The 26,365-nt window shown below is 53.1% G+C and overlaps 2 protein-coding genes across 2 annotated transcripts in view; one reads left to right on the top strand and one right to left on the bottom strand.

Moving 5' to 3' along the window:
• Positions 1-15,014, bottom strand: part of EVA1C (eva-1 homolog C) — a 31,933-nt gene extending 16,919 nt beyond the window's left edge. Inside the window, exons 1-2 of the mRNA XM_054655099.2 lie at positions 14,555-15,014; positions 1,330-1,532 (exon numbers count right to left, since the gene is read on the bottom strand). Coding sequence (XP_054511074.2) covers positions 1,330-1,532; positions 14,555-14,681 — 330 coding nt within the window. The 5' untranslated portion in view covers positions 14,682-15,014. The remainder of the gene's footprint in view (positions 1-1,329; positions 1,533-14,554) is intronic.
• An 8,098-nt stretch (positions 15,015-23,112) lies between these two features.
• URB1 (URB1 ribosome biogenesis factor) overlaps positions 23,113-26,365 on the top strand; it is an 80,850-nt gene continuing 77,597 nt past the window's right edge. The window contains exon 1 of the mRNA XM_054655044.2: positions 23,113-23,269. Within this exon, the coding sequence (XP_054511019.2) occupies positions 23,131-23,269 (139 nt within the window). The 5' untranslated portion in view covers positions 23,113-23,130. The remainder of the gene's footprint in view (positions 23,270-26,365) is intronic.

Raw genomic sequence — 26,365 nt, 5'->3', positions numbered from 1 at the left:
CGCTGCCAAGGCAGGGCAGGGAGGGGTGAGGTCACTGCTGCTCTGTTCTAAGAAATCACTGTACAGGATGTAACAGAGCTGCAGCTCCCTGAGATGCAGAGCACTGGTATCTGCCACAAATCCATAGACTTGCCAAAACGCTTTCGTGCCTTTGATCAGCCCCAGTGCCCAAATGGTGAGGGTAGTTTATATAACAGTTACCTCATGCTGTGTTCATCATATTCCAGGGAAAGAGCTGCCCATGGAGCCTCACAAAGGCACTCAAAGCCCACAATAATAGCTGGTGCCACTTTACTGCAGCCAGCAATATCACATTAAGGATCATGTGGCCTGCTGTTCTTGGTGGAGAGATGCACTTCCACATGGCCCACAGGTCATGTCTGCAATGTCCTCAGAAACTGCAGTACAGCAGGGGTGTACTGATAAAACTGCCCTAATACTCTCTCTAGAGAGGGTATTACTGCCAAACCACTCCATAATGCCCTTCAGCTCAATGCTGGTGGGAGCAGACATCCCTTGATGTCAAGAAGGAACGTGTGCCCTACAGACAGAAACACTGCAAGCTCCATCAAAACCTCTGTAAAGTATTTACAAGTTCAACAAACAGAACATGTTCAGATTCCACTGACTACTCATTTTTGCAAGGATTTACTGAATTTGGAACAACACTGGGTATTTTTCACTAAGATGGAACAAACCTTTGGCAGCAGGGTAAGTCAGACCTTGTTACAAAATTCTCTGCAGCAGAAAGTAATAATTGATGAAGTATAAATCATTTTAAGCTATACTGAAGCAGGCCCAGCAAACAAGCCATAGGAAGTTGCTGATACAAATAGGCAGTGACAGAAATGCAGGAACCTGCAGAAAATCTTGGGATTTGCTGTTTAGGTGTTGCTGTGCCTTTTCAGTGAGGGAAGACAGGCATGCAGCAAGCCTAATGCCACCCAGCATGTCATCTTGTCTTATTCTGGATTTGTAATCCCGCTCTGTCCAGTGCTTGTGTCCTCCCCTGGGGTCAAGGAGGGCCTGTGTGATGGATTAGGGCTGGTCAGCTCAGTCATGACCAGCCCTTGAATGAAAGGAGCAGACTATCTTAGGGAACTTTAGGAGTGGGGTTTCTAAAGCAAGGTTCATCACACGGAAGGCAATCTCCAGAGCTCTCACAATGCCATGGTAATCCCTGCTGCCCACACAAACCCTTCCAGCTGCAGGATTTTGGGTGGTGAACTGCCATCGCTGCAGAGCTGTCCCATTCAGGGCTGAGAACACCTTCCCAGGAATGGCAGGGAAAGCACTGAGTCCCTAGAGAACGACTACAGCCTGTGGTACCTGCAAAGAGGTGGGTGCCACGCAGTCCCGGGGCCGTGCCATGCTGGCTGCAGGCGGCTCCCCCGCAGCAGAGCACACGCGGGGGTCCTGCCCGTAGAACGCTGCCTGGACGCTGATGGTGGAGTGCCGGGGGCAGTGCAGGCTCAGGAGCTGCCCGTCGCAGGCACGGGCCGTGTGGTTCTGCAGCAGCTTCGTGAGGTACCCTAGAGGATATTGAAAACATCAGCCCTGTTACGAGCAGCACAGGAAACGGCAAGCTCCTCAGACAATCAGAAAACCACAGTCAGTCTCCGGAAAGGGCATTGCAGTCAAGGTTACAGGCCTGGCCTGCAGCCACCCAGCTCTCGCAATGGCTCAGCCCTGACTGCTCCCTGCACTCTGGGCTGGGAACACGAGGGCTGGAGGCAGGGCCTGGGAGCCCTCCCTGCACTGCAGCCCTGCAGCAGGGTGTGTGTGAGCCCTCCCTGCACTGCAGCCCTGCAGCAGGGTGTGTGTGAGCCCTCCCTGCCCTGCAGCACTGCAGCAGGGTGTGTGTGAGCCCTCCCAGCCCTGCAGCCCTGCAGCAGGGTGTGTGTGAGCCCTCCCAGCCCTGCAGCAGGGTGTGTGTGAGCCCTGCCTGCACTGCAGCCCTGCAGCAGGGTGTGTGTGAGCCCTCCCAGCCCTGCAGCAGGGTGTGTGTGAGCCCTCCCTGCCCTGCAGCACTGCAGCAGGGTGTGTGTGAGCCCTCCCAGCCCTGCAGCCCTGCAGCAGGGTGTGTGTGAGCCCTCCCAGCCCTGCAGCAGGGTGTGTGTGAGCCCTCCCAGCCCTGCAGCAGGGTGTGTGTGAGCCCTGCCTGCACTGCAGCCCTGCAGCAGGGTGTGTGTGAGCCCTCCCAGCCCTGCAGCCCTGCAGCAGGGTGTGTGTGAGCCCTCCCAGCCCTGCAGCACTGCAGCAGGGTGTGTGTGAGCCCTCCCAGCCCTGCAGCAGGGTGTGTGTGAGCCCTCCCAGCCCTGCAGCAGGGTGTGTGTGAGCCCTCCCTGCACTGCAGCCCTGCAGCAGGGTGTGTGTGAGCCCTCCCTGCACTGCAGCCCTGCAGCAGGGTGTGTGTTTTTGGGACAATCCTGGGCTCAGTCCTGGCTGCTCAGGGTCCCAGGGTGTGTCTGCAGCAGTCAGAAGGGCATTGCTGGGTTTTCTGGGCCAGGTCCTTGCATTCCAGCTGCCTAAGGTATTCCTTATATGTCTTGTTAAAAGGATGTGCTGCACTTTTGGCTCGTGGGCAGCTGTGTTTCACACACTCTTTTATATATATATAATGGATATATATATATATCCGTTATAAAAAAACCCCTCACATTTTCTGGTGTGAACATTTTCTTGTTGTGGCCGAATCAGGGGCTTTTTTTGTATTGTTAAAACAAAAATTAGTTTTCTCAAAGGAAATACTGAAAAAAAGTTCACTCCTTTTAATTCATTAAAATTTGCCCTTAAAGTAAAATGTGCCATTTAATTTTCACGCTTCTGCCCTTCATAAACTTTCCCCAAAGACAAGAGATTTTCAGGAAAGTTTTAAAATAGAAACTTCAGAACTCCAAGCAAAAGACAGGAAAATCATGTAATCATAGAATGGCTTGGGTTGGGAAGTTCCTTAAGGATCTCCTAATTCCAACCCCTGCTACCTTCCACTAGAGCAGATTGCTCAGAGCTCCATGCAGTCTGGCTGTGAACACTGCCAGGGATGGGTCAAACCAGTTCTCTGGCACCTTTTCCAGCTCCAGCTGTGCACGTGGGCAATGGAAACCAGCTTCCCTGTCAGTTATTGAGTCTGGAGGGGCTGCTCCATTGCTGTCTTTGCTGTTCCCTGCCTAGAGCCCAGGCAGGACAGGAGCCAGGCAGATGCACCTTCCAGCAGAGCAGAGCTGTAGCTGAGCTCCCTGACCCCAGGCTGAGCACTGGGACTGGGACAGGACGAATTTCATGCCCTGCATTTGCACTCTGATCTCAAGGAGACCAGTCTGGCAATCCCCACAGCTTCTCAGGGGTTAAAAGGAATAACCGAGCCCACACCCAAAGCCATCCCCTACATTTTCTGTGTAACTGAGATCACCAACAAGCGGAGTCCCTTGCCAGAGCCCCTCCTCTGCCAGCCTGCTCCCGAGGGGTGCCAGGGAATGGGCCGGATGCCCAGGTGCACCCGGTGACTGCACCGGGCCCAGGGCTGCAGGGGGGCCTCCCCTCCCGGGCACCACCCCCGGGCCATAGAGGGCCACAGGGGCCGGGCACGCAGCCCTGCACGGGCTCTGGGCACTGCACACCCTCACGGCCACCACCCAGTGCTTTGGATCACTTCAGTTCTTCAGGTTTTAAGTTACTTGGGGCCAAGAGTGCTGTATACAAAACAGTCCAGTATTCCCTAAAGAGTATCAGCTGTGCTGTGATTTGGATGAGTTCCCTGGCATCTTAACTGCTACTTTGATCCTGCAAATTCCTAATCCAGCACCTAAGCACCTTTCTCCAACAATTGCAACTATTCAATCCTCCAAGAAAATGTCCTTGTAAAAAACGTGCTCTGATTCTGTAGGAGCAATATGGTTCACTTGTAAAAATGACATTAGGTGGACTGGTGAAAATAAGGTATCTTGCTCTCCAGCCTTCCAAGCAGCTTAAACATGACTCTGCTGTTACTAGAGAGTATTTGCACACAATAAGGGATAAAAATAGCAATGGAAATTGCTGAAACCTAATGTTCTCTGCTAAGAGGAGTGGTGACACAGTCTCTGACCTGCTCATCTCACAGGGCAGAGCAGGTAAAGCTGCATTTTCCATGACTGCACACACAGACACGCGTGGAGCAGTCAGTCCTTGGCAGCTCACAGCCCATGCTGGGGGAGGACTCCCCCTCCAAAGGCACAATTTCCTCTCACCCTTCTCTGAAAAGCCCCAGGCTCTTTCCTGTCCCCTCTCCTCATGCTGGGCACCGCCTGCCCTGCACTCTCCAGTTTCCTCAGCTGCTGCTGCTCCTCCTTGGGTGGGCAGTGTGGGCTGCAGTGCCCCTGGCAGAGTTCACCCCCTTGAGACACTTGCATCCCTCTATTGTTACTGCTTCTGCCCAGAAACACATTGTCCTGGAGGGAGCAGATCCAGCCACACAACAGGGTAAAGCTGGGGAAATGGGGTGTGATCTCTGCCAGTAATAACAGCCATGGTGATCAGAGAGAGGGCATTGTGAGGGTTGAACTCTTCCTGCCCTCTCCTTCTGTGTTTACTTCATCACCATCAGTTAGCTGGGAATTTGGGGAAAACTTTCTTTTGCTGCCTAAATATGGGAGCTGGACTACAGCAGCCCTCCAAGTCCTGGTCCCCTGCAGGTCAGAGAAGCCTTCAGCAGCTCCTGGATGGCCAAGGAGATTCCCTTGCCCCAAGAGCAGGGCAGAGGGGGAGGCAGCACAGCCAGCACGGATGGAGTGAGGCCATGGCTCTGTGTTCACTCGGGCTGGGCAACCAGAACACTTGGGAGTTTTGGGGTTTCTTACCCTGAGCAAGAGAATCATAACCAGAGCCCATAAAAAATCTGACATTACTTAATGTTTTAAACCTAGTATTGGGGTTTTTTTCCTTTTTTTCTGGGTTAGGTAGTGGAGGGGGAGATGGTGCTCAGCTGCAGCAGTTACTTTCCAAGTGTCATTCTGTAATGAGGAGGGCTTTAAAGTTCCTCTTTTTTCAGAAATAATCAATGTCACTCTTTAAAACAATATGAAACGACACCAAAAAAGCTGACTACCATGAGAATTGTCCAAATGAGAAAGCCTGGCACTACTGCAGTGTCCCAGGAACATCTCTACACTCTGTGTGAAAGCCCCAGCAGGCACTTTCCCATTTATCCAGGACACACATTCATGGCAATGTACGGAGCGCTCTGTGTCTGGAATCATGCATGGGACCTTAGAGACTGGCTCAGAAGTTAGGCCCAAAGCACACAGGCACAAAAAGGTCCCATTATTGGGAGGCCAGAAGGTATCATCCCATGCAACTGTCTGTCTAAGCCAGACTACTCACTCATTGTAATCTTTTACTGACACTCAAACACCAGCACAGAATCCAAGCGTAATCCTTTCTTCCAGAATTAGCCAAATTAGTCACAGCATCCACTGGCTTGACAAAGAACTTCAATTAAAAAAACATAGCACCAGAAAACCACACAAAACACTGAGGCTGAGCAGCTGGACAAAGCCTTACTGATCACTTGTTACTGAAAAGGACAACTGATAAATGAGTTTAAAAATGACTGACAAAAAAAAAAAAAAAAACTGGTATAGGAGAATAAACAGATACTTCTTTGTATGAAAAAGAATTCTTAAGGGGTTATAGTTTCTCATACTTTACCATTTGCTCCTGGCATAATCACTGTGAATAGCAACGATAAGGGTAGCAGTGGACCTGAAGGTATGGAAATCCAAATTAATTTTTTTTCTGCTGAAAAGCACAGAGAATCTGAGCATTTGGAAAGTTCTGTATACAAAACAGTCCAGTATTCCCTAAAGAATATCAGCTGTGCTGTGATTTGGATGTGTTTGAGCTCCGCAGATGCAAGGATCAAGGAGAAGAGCATTTCAGGCTGTGAGCCCAGTGCCCAGCACGCACTGAAAGCAATCTCAGCATTGGCTCAGGTGATGTCTTTTGGGTAGGACAGCAGCTTTGCAGTGCAGCATCTTCAGAGGCTGGGGCTGAGCAGTGCACAAGCTGTGAAGGCCCTCAGAACTGGGCCTTCACACACAGATTTAGTAACACAGTTCCTGTGTATCGTTCCATTGGGTTGAATTAGCACAGGAATTTGCCAGCTCATTTTAAAGACATACCCATCTATTTTAGACCAAAGCAGATAGAAATAGCACATGTACTGTTGTGGCAGTCCCAGAAGGCTAATCCATCCAGTAAATCTCCATCAGCTCCCACAGCTCTGTGAAGAACTGTGCCAACTCTCATTAAAAATACACAAGCCAGCTTGGTGCATCTGAAGGAAGATACTTGATGCAGTGATGGCAGAATAGTTAATGACCTCTACTACAAACACCATTAGGAGCAGGGCTCTGATATTGATTGGTGTTTGGGATGCACTGCAGGACTCCTCCAGCAGAATCCTCTCTGCTGGCTTCTGAAGGAGGCACTGAGGAGAGATGAACTCCTGAGGTTCAGCCCCAGTCCCTCTGCCATACCCTCTGCTGCTCTCAGGGCAGCTCTGTCCACAGGCCATGTCCTGCCAGGGGTCTGTGTGCACAGGGATCTCTGGGCATTCATTCCCTGTCCCCTGCCTGTCTGCAAATTGGCTGCAGTGTTTCTAAAATTCCTGACACTATGTTTCTTGCCTCATCATTTTATTCTTTTTTATCTGAGTGCCTTGCCAATATTCTGTTTGACTCCTTCCACACTCCACGTCTCAATCTTTGATCAGTAAGAAATACACTTAGACAGCAGCATTGATTACTGTTCTTGCTGTTCAGAAATTAGCACAATTGGCTTTACTCAGCACATGCATGTAAAAATCTGTAATTCCTTCATTTATGCCTTCCTGCATGTCACCAACCTGCTTTAATTTCCCTCCATGCATTATTTTTTTCAGTGTGCCTTTTTCCACTATTCCTCTCAACCCTTGCTCTCTTTTCTAGTGACTACCACCCTACCAACTTCAAACTTTCACTTGTACTGCAGAGATAGCATGAAAAGTTGGTTTTCTGTGCAAGGAAAATGTTTTTCATATAATCACCCTATTTTTTTCGTATTAACTAAATATTTTTTAAGCAAGGATAGATGTTTCCTTGGAAAAACTAGGCATAATCTAGTTTCACTAATAAGACAGTGACCACAAACCCCATTCCATTTCCAAATGCCTACTTTGTTTTCAGAGCACTCAGAGTTGCTGCTTTTGTTAGAATCAGTCCTTGAGACTTTTCAGGTGCCCATTTCTGAAGGAGATGAATCTGATGAGATCCTGACCTCTGTCCATCTGCCGTTCCTTTACTCAGCTCAACACCCTTTAAGCTGAATGGCCAGTTTCAAACTGAGGGCTGCAGGGCTCCACGAAATAAAGTTCCTACAGGATCCATGGAAATGGAAGCCTGAGCTGGCACTTCCAATTCAGCCTCCATGCCCAGTGCTGCAAGTGACCTGGGAGGCAGGATGGCTGTCCTGGGGAGCCAGCAGCCTGACCCCAAGGGAGCAGTGTGCTCCCACTGGCCTGACTGACACACCAAGGATGAAGTCTGCAAGAAGCAAATGCTGAAGGTAGTGGGGAGGGTGCTTTTGGGGTGCCATGGCAATCAAAGCAGTGGTCGAGGTACCAGTCACATTTTCCATGAGCTGTTCTATCCACATGAATGCTTTCCTAAGGAGGTTGTCTTCATCTTTCTCCCTTGTGCATCACAACATGGATCATAACCATCTTTCTGAATCTAATTCCCACTGTGTGTTAAATCTGAGGGTCACATTAAGCAAGAGTTGATTTTGCTGAGGCCAGAGAAAAGGCCAGGTAGCCATCAGATAACAGAGTGCAAAGCCTCATTCACCCCCCAGTTTAAACAGGGTTTATTGGGGAGCAGCAGCACACACGAGAAGCCAAGCTGTGAGCTCTGACTAGAAAAACACAGCCAAGGCATCATGAACAAAGAACAGACCTGTCACCTTTTGGTCCCAGTTTCTCCAGGACCCACTCAACCTCTTCCTCTCTGCAGGACTCAGCCTTGCAGTTATGTGAGTTCCATTCTTGCAGAGTGGGGAAGCCCATGAACCCTGCACGTACATACCCCATGAACCTGCACTTACACACATGAACCCTGCCCTTACACACATGAACCTGCCCTTACACAGCACATGAACCCTGCCCTTACACACCACCTGCCTGTCCTGTTTCTCACTTCCTCCCACAGGTGTTCTCTGTCCTGCCTGTCTGCACTCCCCCATTCCCTTGTGTTGTCTCCTAGGAATGATGCCCAGGAGTTTAGGGCATCCCAGTGGCTTTCTGAGGAAACTGGAGGGATCCCTATGCGCTTGTGTTTTCTCTCTTGCTTTCTGGTTTTATTTCCTCCCTGTGTCAGGTAGAAGAGGCCAGCTGCTCCTGATCCCCAGACTCCTAGCTCTGCAGTAAACTCCACCCTATAGCCAGTTCTATTTCTCTCAGCTACTCCCTGCAGCCAGAAGGGCAAACACACATCCTGGGCCCTATCATGGGACTACTCCCGTAGAAAGGAAGATTTTCTCCATCCCATCTGAAGCAGCTGACAAGAGGCATGGCTTAGGGGACACTTTAGAGCTCTTTTCTGCCCTTGCCAAAATCCTCCTTTGAAGTGGGGACAGAGTAGCCTCTTCCAGTGCCACTCACAAGAAGGAACAGGAGAAAGGCTCCGTGGGCAGCAACTGTTCCTGGAGACAGAATGAGAGACTCTTTATGCCCAAAGACAAAACACTTCGAATATTCCCAAAGACTGCAAGCAGGAGAACCTCAGGGGCTGGAGGAAAATGTTTGCCTGCAAACTCAGATTTGTGATCATGGACCTTCATGTTCCCCAGGAGAGCCAGTGGCTGTTCACTGCCACCTCAGAAAACAAAACACAGGTCTTGTTTTGCAAACACAACTTTGACTCAAGCTCTGCATTTTTGTACCCTCACTTATATTTGATATTCAGAAAAAAATCAGAAAATCTGAAAAGATCAGAAAAAATCAGAAATCTGGAAGCTCACAGACTTGCAGTGCTATGATGGTTTATAGCACAGAAAGTCCAACCTAGTCCCCCAAAAATACAGTCCCCACTTCACTCTCAGTGCCTGATGATTTGATGTTTTTCTTTACACCAACATTTCTTTGTCCTCTACTCAGTTCTAGCCCAAAGAAATGAAAAGTTTAAAAACTGCAAAACTATTCTGAAAGAATAATTCTTGTCTTCCCATCCAAGATTAAATACAATGAAGAAAAACAAACAGATATTTGTGGGTTTGAGACCCTCATCCAAAGCCCAGTGAAATCCTTGGGAATCCTTCCAGTGACCATAGGCTTTCAATTAGGTCTTATATAGTGAGTGATGTTTTAAAATTAATTCTAAATTAAGAGCCAAACCTCACTGGTATTTAATTTGTTGCCAGAAGGCACACAATAGAGCTTTGAAGCAAAACTCTTAAAATGCCTAGAAATTCAGATTAAATGACTCACCAGTGCTGAACAAATAAGGCGTGGCCACGCCTCCTCCTGCTCTTCAGCTCCCTTAGGACACTATTTTCCCTGTGCTGGGTAATACATCAAAATATTTCTGTTCCAATTGTAGGTTATGGCTGGCAGATGACAGAATTGTGCTAAGTGTTGACTGGTCAGACAGTGCCTTGTCTGTCTGGGACCCTTCCAAGAAAAGCTGAGTATTTGTCTGGAACAAGTCTCCAGTGCAGGTGAGACCGGGAGCTCTGCCTTACTGGGAGGGATGTCAGCAGCAGATGGAGCAGGAAGGCACAGGGGAGCTCATCCCTGCTGTGTATTTGCAATAAAAATAGCATTTGGTGTGTCAGGTGCCAGCAATCTGCCCAGGGAGAGCAGAGAGAGTTCTGCCCCAAAATTGGGAGGATCTGATGGACTCAGACGTGTTGGGCTCTGAGGAGTGGAGCTCAGGAACTCGAGTTTTGTGTCTCGTGTCTGAATTGCCCAGTATCTGTAGGGCCAAGGGCATCACACCATCCCTTAACTCATCAGTGGATTTAACAAATAATAGTAGCACACCTGAAATGTGGTTTCATAAGTTACACTTCCTCAGAAAGGCAAAAAGAAGTGCAGGAAAAAGCCTGAAACAAAACCTTGGGTCTCAGCACCATGATCTAAACTAAAATCTCTGTTCTGACACACACCTCTTTATTCCACAGAACAAATCCCAGCCCAGAGCCCACTTGGCTCAGAGAAACTTTAAACCAGACTTTGAGGTTTAACTCACACACTACTGAAATGAAACACATTTCTAAAATGAAATGCTGTTCCTGAAATGAAGCAATGAACACTTGACTCTGGCAAGGCAGTGTTGAGAAGATGCCTCATTGCATCACTGCTTCCAGCACTTCTTTAAACATCCTGCTTGAAGGACGTGCTACAATTGCCACAGTGAGTCAACAGAACTGACTCAAGAAAATTCGTACAGGATTTTATCTGGCCACCACAAAGCCAACAGGAAAACCTCTGCATCATTGTGGTTGGTAGTGATTGATCCTGCCACATGACTACAAACAAAGCATTTGCTCAAAGCATTTGTTTGCTTTCCTTTTACCTGGGGGAATCTGGGGTGGGTGAATGCCACAGAACTTAATGGAAACTTTTAATGCAGAAAGGTCACAGGAGCAGGTTATATTTCTTGGGTGAACTGGTTTGCTTTTTCATTAGATCCACTTGTTTCTGTGGCTGGGTCGGGACACCAAGTCTGTGCAGTTAAAGCCAAGCTCGGTTCTGTCTGGACTGTTTTGCACGAAAACACAGAAAACTTGACACCAGTGGACAGAGATTAAAAGGTTCTAGCCCTAAGCAGTGGCTGCTTTCTGTTAACGTCCAGAAAGTCATTCCTCACCCCAGTTATGCAATCACAATTACTTCATTTTTGATCTTCAGTTACAGGCACATTGCTTGGGAGCTGCCCAGAAAACCTGGCTGGGACTCAGGTAAAGAAAGGGAGAGCAAGTGGTGAGCGAGCCAGGGAGGCCAGGTCAGCCTGGGCTCAGAGCAGCAGGAGAGCTGCAAAAGAAGGAAGGAGCACAAAAAAGGGGCCAATGGATGTTCCTCGGGGTTGCCCAGAGAGAAGGAGCTGCTTCCTGATGGACAAGGGCTCAGTTCACTGTCAGCAGACAGGGAAACGGTGGGAGAAGGAGGGAGTGGGGACAGGATGAGAGCTGAGGCTTTTCCAGTGCCAGCATGGGGAGCAGGGGATCAGAGGAGATGAGGAGCAGGATCCCTGCTCTTGGAAGGTCCCACAGAATGGCACCATCCCAGCCAAGCCAGCTCTCTCTCAGAGGCTGGGACACCCACAGTATGAGACACTGGGGAGAGAGGGTTTGCTGGGTTTGCCAGCTCCTTGTTTGGCCTGCTTTGGGAACCTGCCCTTGAACACAGAGGAGTTGTGAGGAAATGGCTGTCCTGAAGCCCTGATGTCCTGAAAAGTGGCTCTCCTGAGAGTGTCCTGGGAGCCCAGGCTGCTCAGAGACTGGAGAAGCAGCAAAATTCACAGCAGCCCCCTGCAATGGGACCTGATCCAAAGTGTGAAAGATACCAGTGATCACTGAGAAAATAAAGAGGTATTTTAGTTAAAAGGTGTGCTTTGAAGAGCAGCATGAGGGGAAGAAAATTCTGTAGTTGTAGGATCACTCTCATATTCATGAAGGTCTAAGGAAAGACCTGTGGATTAAATCTCTCTCCTTCCAAACCCCCAGCTTTCAGTTTAAATTTGGGCATGAATACTTGGATTCCACTCTGAAAAATTAATCACACTGAGGACTGCAGACCTCAGAGCACATCTCCACTTTCAGCACCTAATGGAACTAATAAATATAGATTTGTGGAATCATTAAGGTTGGAAAAGACCTGCAAGATCATTGACTCCAACCTTTAAATTTCTTGTTTGTTGCTTCAAGCTGCCAGAGAAACATAGATTATGCAGATCTTTACTGTGTCAACATAAGAGAAACTCTTGTGTCAAAATAAGAGAAACTCTCATTTCCAGTAAGTGAAACTATTGAGTTGTTCTCACAGGGTTGAATTTTGAACTGCTGCTGGTGTCTTATTTCAGAGCATTTTTCTCCCCTAGAAAACAGCAATCCACAAAATGTTATTGCACAGTGAAGAAATGCCTCTCTTAAAAACCCCAGCTAAACTAACAGAAAAGCCAATGAAATAGACAGGTTTTTTCCTCATAGCTACCAGCCAGACAGATGAGAGCAAGAACGTGCAGCTGTAGGTAGCAGAGAGGATGCAGACCCCCAATCCAAAGTTACAAACAGTAATGACAACCTTTCACTGCACACGGCTCCCTGCCCCCCTGGCAGAGCACCCCCGGTCCCAGAGGGAGCATCCCTGGGCTGTTCCACGCAAACAGCGAGGTCTGCTGTGAACAGACGGGCTCTGGGCAGGGTGAAGCTGCTGGCACGACTGAGGCTGGCATCAGGGGAACACAGAGACCCCGGGGGCAGCGGCTGGAGCCTGGCAGCAGCGCAGGAAGGAACGCTGGGCACTGTCAGAGGGTCAGGACAGGAGGAGAGAGGAAAGGAGCTTGGGCTGAGGGGTAGAGCAGCTGCAAGGCTCGAAAGGGGCCAGGTTTGTGGCCATGGGTATCAGCAGAGCTCAGGAAAATCAGCTGCTGCTCCTGCCGGGGGAGGGAGCAACCAAGGGAAATCAGCAACGCCCCAGAGCCCGCTCAAAGCTGCCCTCCCGGAGCGTGTGATCATCCTTGAACGGCATGAAACAGCCTGAGGTGGCACCGCAGCAGCGTGTCACCTCACCTCTGCCAGCCCTGGGACACAGCACCTGCCTCTGGAGCAGCTGAAAACTTCTCCCCACGCTCTGCATACTTTGCTTTTAAAGGTTACAGCAACATTTCGGTCCTTTCTGTCACTCTAGATTAGATCTCCACGTTATAATTGAAATGGAGCAGAATTTGTTCAGGCCTGGGAGCTTCCCAGTCTGGTAGGAATTCTGCTTTCCTTTTCTGCATTTGATTTACTAAAACATCTGCATGTCATGTTTAATACTGATCTCTGGGGCGAGATAGCCTTTTTGTCTGGTCATTCTACCTACAGGGAAAGCTCAGTGCACAATGAATACTGAGGACATCAGTACTTCTGAAATTCATCTTGGATGACCTTATCTAAATCACATCCTTTTCAAAATGAACAGACTTTGGTGAAAGGAACCTTCCTACATAAAGGGATATGTTTTAACTCAGTGGCTAGTTGAAAAGGAAAATCTGAACATTTGTTTTATGTTATTGTGGAGAACCACCATGTGATTCCAAAACTAACATCCCAAACCAGCAGTAAAGCAAAAAAAAAAAAAAACAAAACAAAAAACCACCAAAGAGTGAGACAGCAAGCATTTAAAAGCCTTTTACATGTGAAAGGAATTTAATATGAGAAATGTAGCTTATCCAAGTACGTAGTTCTGCTCTTTATATTTCATGGCTGCTTGCTTAGAAATTTTCAGCTCACTTGTGTGGAGCTGGACACAAGTAAAAAAATTACAAACTGTATTTTTCTGTTGCTGAGGAAATAGTTTCTACAGAACCATGAGCAGCATATTGAACTGTATCATATATAACTGTATCCACACAAACTATGTTAAAATGCATAAAACACATCTTGGCTATTAATTATATATTAACTTTGTTCCAGGGCACTCGAGTGGCTTTTGGGAAGCTCTGCTCTGTTCAATACGGGAAAGGTTTGCTTTCTGCCCTAGAGGCAGCTCCTTAGCTTCCAACTGCCAGGAATATGCTGTGCTCGGGGTGATACAGAGAGGAGAGAAACAGCCCTTTTCTAAATGCCTTTCTAACAGCAGCGGGATGCCCTGGAGCGCCAGCAAAGTTACAGGAGTGAAAGTTACAAAGACAAGTTACAAAGAATAGAGACTGCTTCCTCGTCTTGATGGAAACAAGGATGTTTTCCCAGTTCCTGCGGTGATGCAGCACCTTCCCAGAGATCTGTGATTCCCGGGCGACAGCTGGCGCCTCTGCTCCCGGGAAGGGACTCCCCTCATCCGCCCCTCTCGGGCTCCGAGGCTCCCCTCCCAGCAGAGAGAAGTGCAGCACTTGTTCGCTCCCTCAGGGCCCGACTCCAAGTCTCCAGGAGAAAGTGGGAACCTTTCCAGGGACTTCCACGCACTTTTGGTCAGGCCCCGGCCGCTCCACGCCCAGCGTTCCCACCGCGCAACGACAGCTCCGCTCCCCGCGTCCCTGCCCACCTGCCCCCTCGGGCAGCCCTTCACCCTCTGCCCCTCCCTGCCTCCTCGGGGCACACCGGCCCGCGCTGCCCCTGCCCGGGGCGCAGGCCCGGGACCCGGCCCCGCTCGGGCTTACGGAGCACGGAGCGCTCCGGCAACCCGCGGCTGCGCTCCGGCCGGAGCCCCCGGCGCTGCCCGGGATGCGCCGGTCCCCTCGGGGCATTGCGGGGCCTGACAGCCCCGCCGGACCCTGCCCGCGGCCCCCCGGAGCCCCCCGCAGCCGGGAGCCGCCGCTCGGTGCCCGCCCCGTACCTGAGAAGTCGGCGAGAGCCGCGACCTCGGCGCCGCACACCAGGAGCACGCAGGACAGGAGGCGGAGGAGCCGCGCGGGCTCTGCCTGTGCGCGCCGTGGGTGCAGCCCCGCATGCCCGTCCCTCATGGTGCGGGACAGGGCGCCTCGGGCCGGGGGGGCAGCCCCGCCGCCTCACATGGTGCGGCCGGGCCCGGCTGCCGGCGCGGCCCCCCCGGCGCCCTCGGGGCTGCCCCTGCCCCGCGTGGGAGGAGGAGGAGGAGGAGGAGGAGGAGGAGAAGGGCGAGGGCGGAGCAGCCCTGCCAGCGGCCGCGGGCACTCGGGGCGCGGGGCGGCGGGGAAGGCACGGGAAGGGATGGAAGGCACGGGAAGGCACGGGAAGGCACGGGAAGGGACGGAAGGGACGCGGGCTCCCGGCGGCGCCGCGCCGGGCACTGCCCTCGGCGCGCATCGTGCGGCCGGGCTGACTCAGAGCCGGCTGCACCTCGCCCGCCCTCCCCGGCTCTCCCCACCCCTCTCCGAGCAGTTCGCGCCTCCCTCCCGGTCAAGAGGCTCGATTCCACCGTCTGCCCCCTGATTCTTGCTTGGCAGCGGTGGGAGGACTGTCACGGACTTACACACATACCGCGACCACATTTCCCCGCTCGTGTTTCCCCGAGACAGGTGCAAGGTGCTCCCCATCCCTCACTCCCTGTCCCCGCAGCCCAGCTTCCCTGCGTTCCCTGCTCCAGACGCCTCGGCTCCCGTTCCAGACCCCGCCAGGGCTGCTGCTCCAGCCCCACTCCTGCCCTTACACCGCGGCTCGTGGGTCTGAGGGAACCCGGCTGGGACCTGCGCCTGGCAGCATCTGTGGATGAGGGATTTCAGTGGGCAAACAGCACTGACTCCCCCGTGCTGCAAAAGGAGCACCTCTGTTTCCTCACACGCACGGTGTGTGACAGCAGCCCCGGACTCCAGGTCAGCGTGCCTTGAGTGTGAAGGCTTGGCTTAAAGCTTTCACTGCTAAGTGAGGAAACATCTTGAAGTTACTTTGAGAGACTTCAAGTTGTTCCCTGAAATCTCTTGGGATACAGAAAAGTGAACCAGTGAGAAGTTCAAACAAATTGTCATTGCTACCTGCTAAACTACCTTCCAATGTAATTTGGTGCTTCTTTTAAGGTATGAGGCAGTCAAGGGAATGAATCAGGACAGCTCCCAGCTCCTGTAAGACAGAACTTAGAACCAACACTGGAAATAGGGCATAAAAGCATCTTTCTTCCTGGGGCTGTGGGTAAACACAAAAATCCAGCTGTTTGCACCCTGCCATGCATGATTTCTCTTGAGAAAACCCCCACGAGTGAGTCAGTGAAAGATGACGGAACCAAACTGATTGTGTTAAATCTATTCCTCTCCTCCTGTTCCAACTGAAGCTGGAACACATCCAAATTTGAATTTCCAAAGTCTGGCACCTCTTTTCAGAGGTTACACTGAACTTTGACCAACCTGGTCTTCACGTTTGAACCTGAATCCCCTTTTGTTCTCTTCACACACAGAAAAACAAGGGGGTAACACATATATTAGCCTTTGCTTCCTTAGTCTTGGCAGATAAGAGCAAAACAGGTTTCACATGAACCTGTCTGAGGTCAGGGACACTCCATCAAGAGTTACTGGACTCAGATAAATGGGATCAAAGATGCCGAAATAACAGCATAAAATCACTCTGAAACATCTGCAATGGCAAACACAGGTGGGGAGAGAGAACAGCAGCTCTGCAGGTGAACCCCTTGCTCGGGCTGCTTCAGACAAGGACAGTGTTTGCCTCTAACTCAGCCAGTTGCTCTCTGCCTTCCAGTGGGGAGCTGTAAGGAGACGTGTGGGAGTCTCCCCTGCTCCCCTCCTTTTCCCCTTGGCCTTGCAGCTGACCATTCAGTGTGACAATTCTGTGCTTGCTGCCTCAGGGCAGTCCCCCAGTGAGTGCAGGGCAACAAGCAGCACAGCTCTTTACAGAGAAAGCGTCTGGAGGCCATACTTGGATCCTCTCAGAAGGTGTTCAGGTAATTAGGGTGACCTTCCCTGTCCATGCCAGCTTCCTGGCTGCTGTGACCTCGGAGCTGCCATAGCGTCAGGTGAGTGCAGTCAGGCCCTCTGTGGCCTCAGGATGCCAGAGCTCCACTCCCTGTGCAGCCAACGGGCAGATATCTCATATTGAGGCCACCTGCTCCAGCTCTAGCAGGAAGGGTTTCCCCTGCTCCTCTCACATCATCACTCCCTGGAACAGATGTCAGCAATGGCCACTCAGTGTGCTGTGAGGGACTGAGGGGACAGCAGATCTGTGACAAGTACACAATCAATGCAGAGGAATACACAAAGCATGAATAATAACTGGGGAGTACGCCATGCTTGAAGGTCTGAGGAGCACTTGGGAACCCTCTGTTCCCAGTGAGATGCCACAGCTTCTCCTAGCCTGGTGCTGCTGTAAGCAAAGGCCATCCCAAAGTGCAGGAACGAGCCTGGGATGCTTTTGGCACTCTGCAGGCACAGCCCAAAGGCAGAGGCAGTTCCCAAGTGGAATGACTGAACTGGGAGAGGTTCAAACACAGGCAACCTCGGGGAGGTGAAGCAGTGAGGGGTGAATGACTGCACAGGAGGCAGCTGGGGCTCCTGCTGGCAGACATCTGCCTTCAAGGGAAGCCTTCCTGTGCAGGAGGAAAACTTATGGACACTGTGGATGACAGCACCTGAATGGCATTCATATTTCTTTATACATATATATATATATATGTGTGTGTATGTGTGTGTAGTGGGCTTTTTTATCTGCCCTCTGAATGGGGGCTACTGTGCTATTCAAAATTACCCTAAAACCAAGTAACCTAAAATACAAAAGGCAGTGTTCCCAATCTCTGCTTCTCCCTGTGATGGTTTAAATAGTGAACCTGGAGACAGGAGTGTGGAACACAGAGGCAGGAAGGGAGACAGTGCTCACCATGATGTGCAGAATGCAGCTCCTAGGAGCTGGCAATACTCACTTGCTGCAAGACAATGTAACTGATCCAGACATGTTCAGCATGTAGAATTACAGAATCCCAGCCTCGTCCTTTCCTCACAAGCAACAGGAATTAGATTCCTTTTTTCCCCCAAAGGAAAAAAAAATCCCAGAAAACTCCAGGAGTTAGAATCCAGGAGAGATATCACATCTGCTCCAGACAGTTTCTCTCTTTTGGACTTGGGCAGAAAAGAAACCATTTCACAGTGCCAGAAATGCAGGATTTGTGCTGTTACATGGAAGCTTGGCAAAAGCAAAGCCAAAATCTGAGCACTTCACTTATTTTTCTCCATGTTATTAATACTTCCCTGAACTTCACTCCAAGTGCCAATTCAAAGCTCATATCATGACTTAGTGTATGGAAATTCCAATAAAATTAGTGTGTCAGTTAAGAAGTAAACAATGTGAAATGAAAGAAAGTGAATGTTAAAAAAAAAGTGACATGAAATAGACAGTTGAGTTAGATGGCCTAAATTCTCCTATTAGTGAAAAAGAAATCACTAGATCTATTGTACAATAACAAAAATAGTGAGAAAAATATCTCAGAAGTACTTTTTCTCACAAACACACACACATATCTGTGTGTACACTTCTCACCACTACACCCCTCACTGCTCTTTCTTCCTGCTTTCTCCCCTGTAATTTCTTTAACAACTGATATTTGTCATTTTCATTTTATTCTCCCGGAATAAAGTTTCCAAGAAGTTCCCTAATGTTCTTTTTGGCTTTTGAGGATTAAAACAAAACAAACCAAACCAAAAAATTAAGAACAAAACCCCAGGCTTTTCCCACATTTTTAAACATTGTATATTCCTGCATTCTGCCCCAGACAGAATCTACAGGACAGTTCAAACAAGTGGGTTGCTATCCTCTGTCTGTTTCTATGGAAATGAGTGTCAGACCACTTAAAACAAAGCACATACTTTACAGTAATCACTGTATGGTGATTATTTCAAATAACAGACTGCGTTTTTCCCCATGCAGCCTCTATTTCTATGGATACAAGCTGAAAATAGGTGTAGAGAAGCTTGTCCCACAGTTTTTCCTAATTCTAAATGTGTTTTGGGTGCTGTAAGTTCTCACAAGGTACTGTGGATAGTAAGATCTAGCAAGATCTTCAAGTGTACTGTAATTTGAATTTGACAGGACCAATTTGGGGAGCCAGAGCTAGGAAACCCCCTGGTGTGTGTAAATAGAAATGTGAGTGGATACTGAGCAAGCACTCCCCACAGCAGGTTTAAAGGAGGGGAAATGTCTGCTGCTTTTGCCTCAGAGAGAGCAGGCTCAGCTAAACCAGCTGTGAGTTTTGTGCTCCTGAGCTGCTCCCTGGCCAAACTAGCTGGAACACCAGACAGAGCCTGAGCACCTCACCAGACACCAGACGTGGCCCATGAAGTTTGCCAAGCCAACCTCCTCCCGTCTCCCTTGGGGTGGAATCTGGCTGCATTTCCCCACCAGGCACAGCAGAAAGCCCCCACTGCTCACCCTCCTGGGCGCTGCCAGTGGCGCTGGCACCTCTCCTGTGCGCAGATCGCTCCTTCCAGCAGGGCACCTGGCACTTGTGCTGACATGAAGAGAGAGGCACGTCCCATCTCACAGAGCTCACTGCTGGGAACAAGAGAAAACATGACCCAAGGTGGAGGCAGAACAACTGCACCAGGAAAAGGCCCTGGGTTTGCTGCTCTTGCTCTCTTAAAGCACCCAAGTCGTCCCTGGTCACTCCCTGACACGGTGCTCCAAAGACAGACTGTGGTCCTGCCTCTCAGCTTAGGAAGGACATCAGGACAGAGTTGCTGGGTGCACCAGGGCCTTGGAAATCAACCTCTTTGTGAAAGTGCTTTGTTGTGGTTTTATAAGCCTGCCTTTGACGGGTTGTTGTCACTGTTCCCCTTTAATAAGTGTTTAGGCTAAGATTTTCCAAATGACTAATGATTATGTACTTGAAATTCAAGACTGAAGCTTTTTAAAGCCACAGAATCAATGTCAAAACACTGAAAAAAACTGTGGCTTTTCCAAGAGCCTTGAAAAAAATCAGGCTTCAGGGTCTCTCAAGTTAAATATGTAAAGGCATGGAAAACTGGTAGTGTTTCAGAAAAGAGTAGCCCATATCAACATCTAATAAGTTAGAGTTGATAGTTTTGAGATCCACACCTCAGGCTGATTCAACCTGAGCACTGTGAAATTAGAGGCAAATAACAACATTTGAAAATAATAATGCAGTGTTTGTAATTGCCTGTTTCTCCCATCAGGACTGCAAGGGCTCCCTGGTAAATTCTGTGGCTCAGTGACCATGCCAAAGTAACTCAGGGTGGATGATGCCTGGGGATTATTCCCTGTGCAGAAGGTGGGGAGGATTTCAGCACACAGAAGATCCCCTGAGTGTTGCAGGAGATGCTCAGAGGTGCTTCCAGCATGTGCCTCCTCCAGCTTTTCACAGCCTGCTCATGGGCCTCCCCACTCTTCTGTCCTCTTCTCCTCTTTTCTGATCCTGCCACCCATCTCCAGCACCTGGGCACTGAGCCCAGCTCGAGTCACGCCGTGCTCAAGACTCTGGTGCTCATAGCGCCCTGTCCATATGGACAGGCTCTCATGTTCCTTGTGGGAGGAGCACACATTGCCATCAGTCAGGCCCAAAATGCAGTCCCTGCTCTCCAGCTGAAACAACTCTGCAACTGGAGGAGGACAGGGGGTTTGTTTGACAGCATCTAGAGTAACAAAAGCTGTGCCTTTACTTCAGCCTCGCCAGCCCACTCATCTCCTGGCTCCACACACTGACCTGCACATCCGCTGGACTCCCTGATGCCAAGCCTGTGGAACTCAAGCCCTGCAGTGACTGTGTCTGTGTCTCCAAGTGTGTGACCCAGCCCTGGGCTGGGCAGGATCAGGGCAGTGTGGGGCACAGGGCACTGGGACACGTGATGGGATAGTGCTGGGAATATTCCCGTGCTCAGGAGGGGGTCCTGGTGTCCCATCTCTTGCAGCAGCCACCCTCGCTCCTCCTGGGATCCCTCAGCGTGTCAAGGGCTGGAAAGCAGGAGGATTTCACCAAGAGCTCTACATCACACTTGAAATTTTGGGAAACACCAAAGGAAACTTTTCCATGGAGTGATTGTGTGAACTAAGAGCAAACATCGAGAACTACAGTTTTAGAGATGGGATTTTGGATTAAATCCATTCCCTCTGGATGCTTTCTATGGTTGATTTACACATAAAATTTAAAAATTATCTTATGAAATGAATGCATTTCTTACTAGGGTAGGGTAGGGGATCACAGCTGACAGATGGCCTGGAAGTGAAGCCACCCCAGGGGTTACTTTGACTTGGGGCTCCAGTAGCCCAGCAGCAGAGGGTTTAAAGGACCCAGGTTTGGGCTGGGATCAGCACGGGCTGTGATGGGATAGCTGGATCAAGGTTCAACTAGGTTTGGGTGGCAAATGTTAGCTACAGAACAGCAAGCATCCGTGGCTAAAGGCTGCAGAGAGAGAGGGGCTGGCTGAGAAGGACAGCAGAGTTTAAGGCTGAAATCAGCAGAGAAAAAACCAGACCTGGGGGAGGAAAGCTGTCAGGTATAACAGAGAAAGAGAAGGACACGGGCCTCAAAGTGCACTCCAGCAGAACATGGAAGGGGCCTGGCTGGAAGGGAGAGCAGCAGTCTGCTTCCCCAGCCTCCTGGGAGCCTCTGACAGGCAGGGAGGGGACAGCAGAACTGAACTCGAAATAAAATGAAATAAAAATAACTTTCAGTACCATGGTGCTGTACTTTTTAAAAGACTAGAACTGTGAAATATGGTGTGATGGTAACTATCAGGCTTTAAGTCAGATAGGACTGTTACCTTGAAGATCTCAGTATCTCAGTATCAGTATTGAGCCTTTTAAAAGCTTTGTTAAATCAAATCCTTTTTCCTGGTTCTGCTAGCTCTGCCCTTCTTTTTCATCCCCTCAATAGCAAAGCAACTCCCTCTTGAGAACGTTACTTACCTTCCACACTATGTGCCTATCAATTTCTGGAATTGCAAATGCATTTGGATAGCTGCATAAATTTAGGTTTCAAGAAAACTGTAAGGCTGAAACAAAGGATTCCCATCATCCAGAAGAACCACCGAAAATGTTTTATGGAAGAACTGAGAAGTCTGTACCCTTGAATAGAATTTGCTATACTGAGGCAAATTCCAAATGGCACTGCCTTCTAAAGAAGCAGAAAAGTAGCTGGAATGCAGTGAGTTCAATTTAAGTACTCCTAGAAATAGAAATTTTCAGCAGAGTTTGGAGCATGATGTCACTAGCAGCAGAAATATGCTTCTGACTTTGTTCTCATCAATTACTCAAAAAAAAGCCCTTGTACCCAGTGTCTAGCAATTAACACTTTCCCATTTCCTTTTTTCCCCCCAGTGTTATGTACTCCCTTTATTTTACCCTTTTCTGTCTTCTAACTTCAGCTTCTTTTATTTTGTTCTATGCTCTGCTCTCAAAACATCGCAGCATCTTCTGTCAGTGTGAAAGCATTTGTTCATCCTAGGTCTCAGAATGGCTGTCAATGTTGCCCTCTCCTGGATCACTCTTTTTACAGCATTTTGCTAAAAAAAAAAAAAAAGCCAAAATAAAAACAGTTTGAAAAAGCCCAGGAAGATACTAATGTTACTTTTATTACTTGCACAAATGAAAAAAATCCTGGTTTGGATTTGGATAGATCTTTATTTTAATTTTTTCTTACTGAACTAACCTACTCTATCTTCCACTACTGTTTCAACTGGTGTTGCTCCATATGAAACAGTTTATTGGAGCAAGGCTTTTTCTGTTCCTCCTTATCACTGTGCTTGTCCTGGCATAACTCTTGCTGAAAGCAAGGGGAGAGTTTAGATTTTAATTCACCTAAGCCTGCCCTGTGGCAGCGGGAAGCCATTCCCCCTTTTCTGCCACTCCTTCCCTTACAAATAGTCCCTCGCTCTCTCTGCCGTGGGTCCCTTCAGGTGCTGGAAAGGCACGGTTAGGTCACCCCGCAGCCTTTCCCTCTCCCGGAGAGACAGGAGTGTCTGGGGCAGTTCTCTGCCCTCCCTGCTTCCCTGCACTCCCTGCTTTCCCCTTCCACTCCCAAGTCTGTGTTGGTTCAGGATCGCAGGGGGCTGCAGTCTGGGGAAAGTGGGATGACAAAAACCTGCTTGGCCTTGCAAGCAGCGATGGATGAGAGACTGCTGCAGACGGGACATTGGGCAGGAATTGTTCCCTGGGAGCGTGGGCAGGCCCTGGCACAGGATGCCCAGAGCAGCCGTGGCTGCCCCTGGTACCTGAAGTGTCCAAGGCCAGGCTGGATGGGGCGTGAAGCAACCTGGCCCAGTGGAAGGAGTCCCTGCCCATGGCAGGGGGTGGGAATGGTTACGGTCCCTTCCAAACCATTCCACGATAACTATTTTTAACTCTTTTTGCCCACCTCGGCACCGGTTGTTGCGGAAGCCCTCCCACTAGGGCGGTCCGCCTCCTCCACGGCCCCGGCTGCTCCCGCCCCTTCCTGCGAGAGCGGCGGCGGTTCCGGGGCGGGCTTGGGCCGGGTTTGGATCGAGCATGGCCGGGAAGCGGAGCGGCGAGGCCGGGGAGCGGAGCGGGGAGCCTGCGGCCAAGCGCGCCTGTGGCCCGCGGGACGAGGAGTTCAATGGCGCCCGCTTCAAGACGCTGCTGCGGGACCCGGCGGCCGCCGCCAAAGGTGAGGGGCTCTGCAAGGCGGGAGAGGCGCGCCCCGAAGCGGCCAGTCCGGGCTGAGGCGACCGGTGCGCGCTGAGGGGGCTCACCCGGGCTGAGGGGGCTATCCCGGGCTGAGGGGGCTATCCCGGGCTGAGGCGGCTCACCCGGGCTGAGGGGGATCACCCAGGCTGAGGGGGCTGCCCCGGGCTGAGGCGGCTACCCCGGGCTGAAACGGCTGCCCCGGGCTGAGGGGGCTGCCCCGGGCTGAGGCGGCTCACCCGGGCTGAGGGGGCTGCCCCGGGCTGAGGGGGCTGCTCCGCGCTGAGGGGGGTCACCCAGGCTAAGGCGGCTGCGCGCTGAGGGCTGAGGGGGCTCACCCGGGCTGAGGGGGCTGCTCCGCGCCGAGGGCTGAGGGGGCTGCCCCGGGCACCGCGCTGAGGGAGCTGCCCCGGGCTGAGGGGGCTGCTCCGCGCCGAGGGCTGAGGGGGCTGCTCCGGACTCCGCGCTGAGGCGGCTGCCCCGGGCTGAAGGGGCTGCTCCGCGCGGAGGGGTCTGCTCCGCGCTGAGGCGGCTGCTCCGCGCTGAGGGGGCTGCTCCGCGCTGAGGGGGCTGCTCCGCGCCGAGGGCTGAGGGCGCTGTCCCGGGCTCCGCGCTGAGGGGGCTGCTCCGCGCTGAGGCGGCTGCTCCGCGCCGAGGCCTGAGGGGGCTTCCCTGAGCTCCGTGCTGGGGGGCTGCCCCGGGCTCCGCGCTGAGGCGGCTGCTCCGCGCAGAGGCGGCTGCTCCGCGCCGAGGGCTGAGGGGGCTGCCCTGAGCTCAGCGCTGAGGGGGCTGCTCCGCGCCGAGGGCTGAGGGGGCTGCCCCGGGCTCCGCGCTGAGGCGGCTGCTACGCGCCGACGGCTGAGGGGGCTGCTCCGGGCTCCGCGCTGAGGGGGCTGCTCCGGGTTGAGGGGGCTGCTCCGCGCCGAGGCCTGAGGGGGCTACCCCGGGCTCCGCGCTGAGGCGGCTGCTCCGCGCTGAGGCGGCTTCCCCGGGCTGAGGGGAGTGCTCCGCGCCGAGGGCTGAGGGGGCTACCCCAGGCTCCGCGCTGAGGCGGCTGCTACGCGCCGAGGGCTGAGGGGGCTACCCCGGGCTCCGCGCTGAGGCGGCTGCTCCGCGCCGAGGGATGAGGGGGATTCCCCGGGCTCCGCGCTGAGGGGGCTGCCCCGAGCTCCGCGCTGAGGGGGCTGCCCCGGGTTGAGGCGGCTGCTCCGGGCTGAGGGGCCTGCTCCCCTCTGAGGGGGCTGCTCCGCGCTGAGGGGGCTGCTCCGCGCTGAGGGGGCTGCTCCGCGCCGAGGCCTGAGGGGGCTGCTCCGAGCTCCGCGCTGAGGCGGCTGCTCCGCGCTGAGGCGGCTGCTCGGCGCTGTGTGGGCTGCCCCGGGCTTAGGGGATTGCTCCGCGCCGAGGGCTGAGGGGGCTGCCCCGGGTTCTGCGCTGAGGCGGCTGCTCCGCGGTGAGGGGGCTGCTCCGCGCCGAGGGATAAGGGGGCTGCCGCGGGCTCCGCGCTGAGCGATCTGCTCCGCGCTGAGGCGGCTGCTCCGCGCGGAGGGGGCTGCCCCGGGCTTAGGGGATTGCTCCGCGCCGAGGGCTGAGGGGGCTGCCCTGAGCTCCGCGCTGAGGGGGCTGCTCGGCGCTGAGGCGGCTGCTCCGCGCTGAGGCGGCTGCTCTGCGCCGAGGGCTGAGGGGGCTTCCCTGAGCTCCGCGCTGAGGGGGCTGCCCCGGGTTGAGGGGGGTGCTCCGCGCCGAGGGCTGAGGCGGCTGCTCCGCGGTGAGGGGGCTGCTCCGCGCCGAGGGCTGAGAGGGCTTCCCTGAGCTCCGCGCTGAGGGGGCTGCCCCGGGTTGAGGGCGGTGCTCCGCGCCGAGGGCTGAGGAGGCTGCTCCGCGGTGAGGGGGCTGCTCCGCGCCGAGGGCTGAGAGGGCTGCTCCGAGCTCCGCGCTGAGGCGGCTGCTCCGCGCTGAGGGGGCTGCTCCGCGCCGAGGGCTGAGGGGGCTTCCCCAGGCTCCCCGCTCAGGCGGCTGCTACGCGCCGACGGCTGTGGGGGCTACCCCGGGCTCCGCGCTGAGGCGGCTGCTCCGCGCCGAGGCCTGAGGGGGCTTCCCTGAGCTCCGTGCTGGGGGGCTGCCCCGGGCTGAGGGGGCTGCTCCGGGCTCCGCGCTGAGGCGGCTGCTCCGCGCTGAGACGGCTGCTCCTCGCCGACGGCTGTGGGGGCTACCCCGGGCTCCGCGCTGAGGCGGCTGCTCCGCGCTGAGGCGGCTGCTCCGCGCCGAGGCCTGAGGGGGCTTCCCTGAGCTCCGTGCTGGGGGGCTGCCCCGGGCTGAGGGGGCTGCTCCGAGCTCCGCGCTGAGGCGGCTGCTCCGCGCTGAGGGGGCTGCTCCTCGCCGAGGGCTGAGGGCGCTGCCCTGGGCTCCGCGCTGAGGGGTCTGCTCCGCGCTGAGGCGGCTGCTCCGCGCTGAGGGGGCTGCCCCGGGCTTAGGGGATTGCTCCGCGCCGAGGGCTGAGGGGGCTGCTCCGCGCCGAGGGCTGAGGGGGCTGCTCCGAGCTCCGCGCTGAGGCGGCTGCTCCGCGCCGAGGGCTGAGAGGGCTGCTCCGCGCCGAGGGCTGAGGGGGCTTCCGCGGGCGCCGTGCGGAGGGGGCTGCTCCGCGCTAAGGCGGCTTCTCCGCGCTGAGGCGGCTGCCCCGGGCTGAGGGGATTGCTCCGCGCCGAGGGCTGAGGGGGCTGCTCCGCGCCGAGAACTGAGGGGATTGCTCCGCGCCGAGGGCTGAGGGGGCTGCTCCGCGCCGAGGGCTGAGGGGGCTTCCGCGGGCGCCGTGCGGAGGGGGCTGCTCCGCGCTAAGGCGGCTTCTCCGCGCTGAGGCGGCTGCCCCGGGCTGAGGGGATTGCTCCGCGCCGAGGGCTGAGGGGGCTTCCCTGAGCTCCGTGCTGGGGGGCTGCCCCGGGCTGAGGGGGCTGCTCCGGGCTCCGCGCTGAGGCGGCTGCTCCGCGCTGAGGCGGCTGCTCCGCGCCGAGGGCTGAGGGGGCTTCCGTGAGCTCCGTGCTGGGGGGCTGCCCCGGGCTCCGGGCTGAGGCGGCTTCTCCGCGCT

The sequence above is a fragment of the Agelaius phoeniceus genome, chromosome 2 (genome assembly GCF_051311805.1).
Source record: "Agelaius phoeniceus isolate bAgePho1 chromosome 2, bAgePho1.hap1, whole genome shotgun sequence".
In the NCBI taxonomy this organism is placed as follows: domain Eukaryota; kingdom Metazoa; phylum Chordata; class Aves; order Passeriformes; family Icteridae; genus Agelaius; species Agelaius phoeniceus.
The sequence above is the reverse complement of the archived record's forward strand: the minus strand, read 5'-3'. Positions and strand labels throughout refer to the sequence as shown.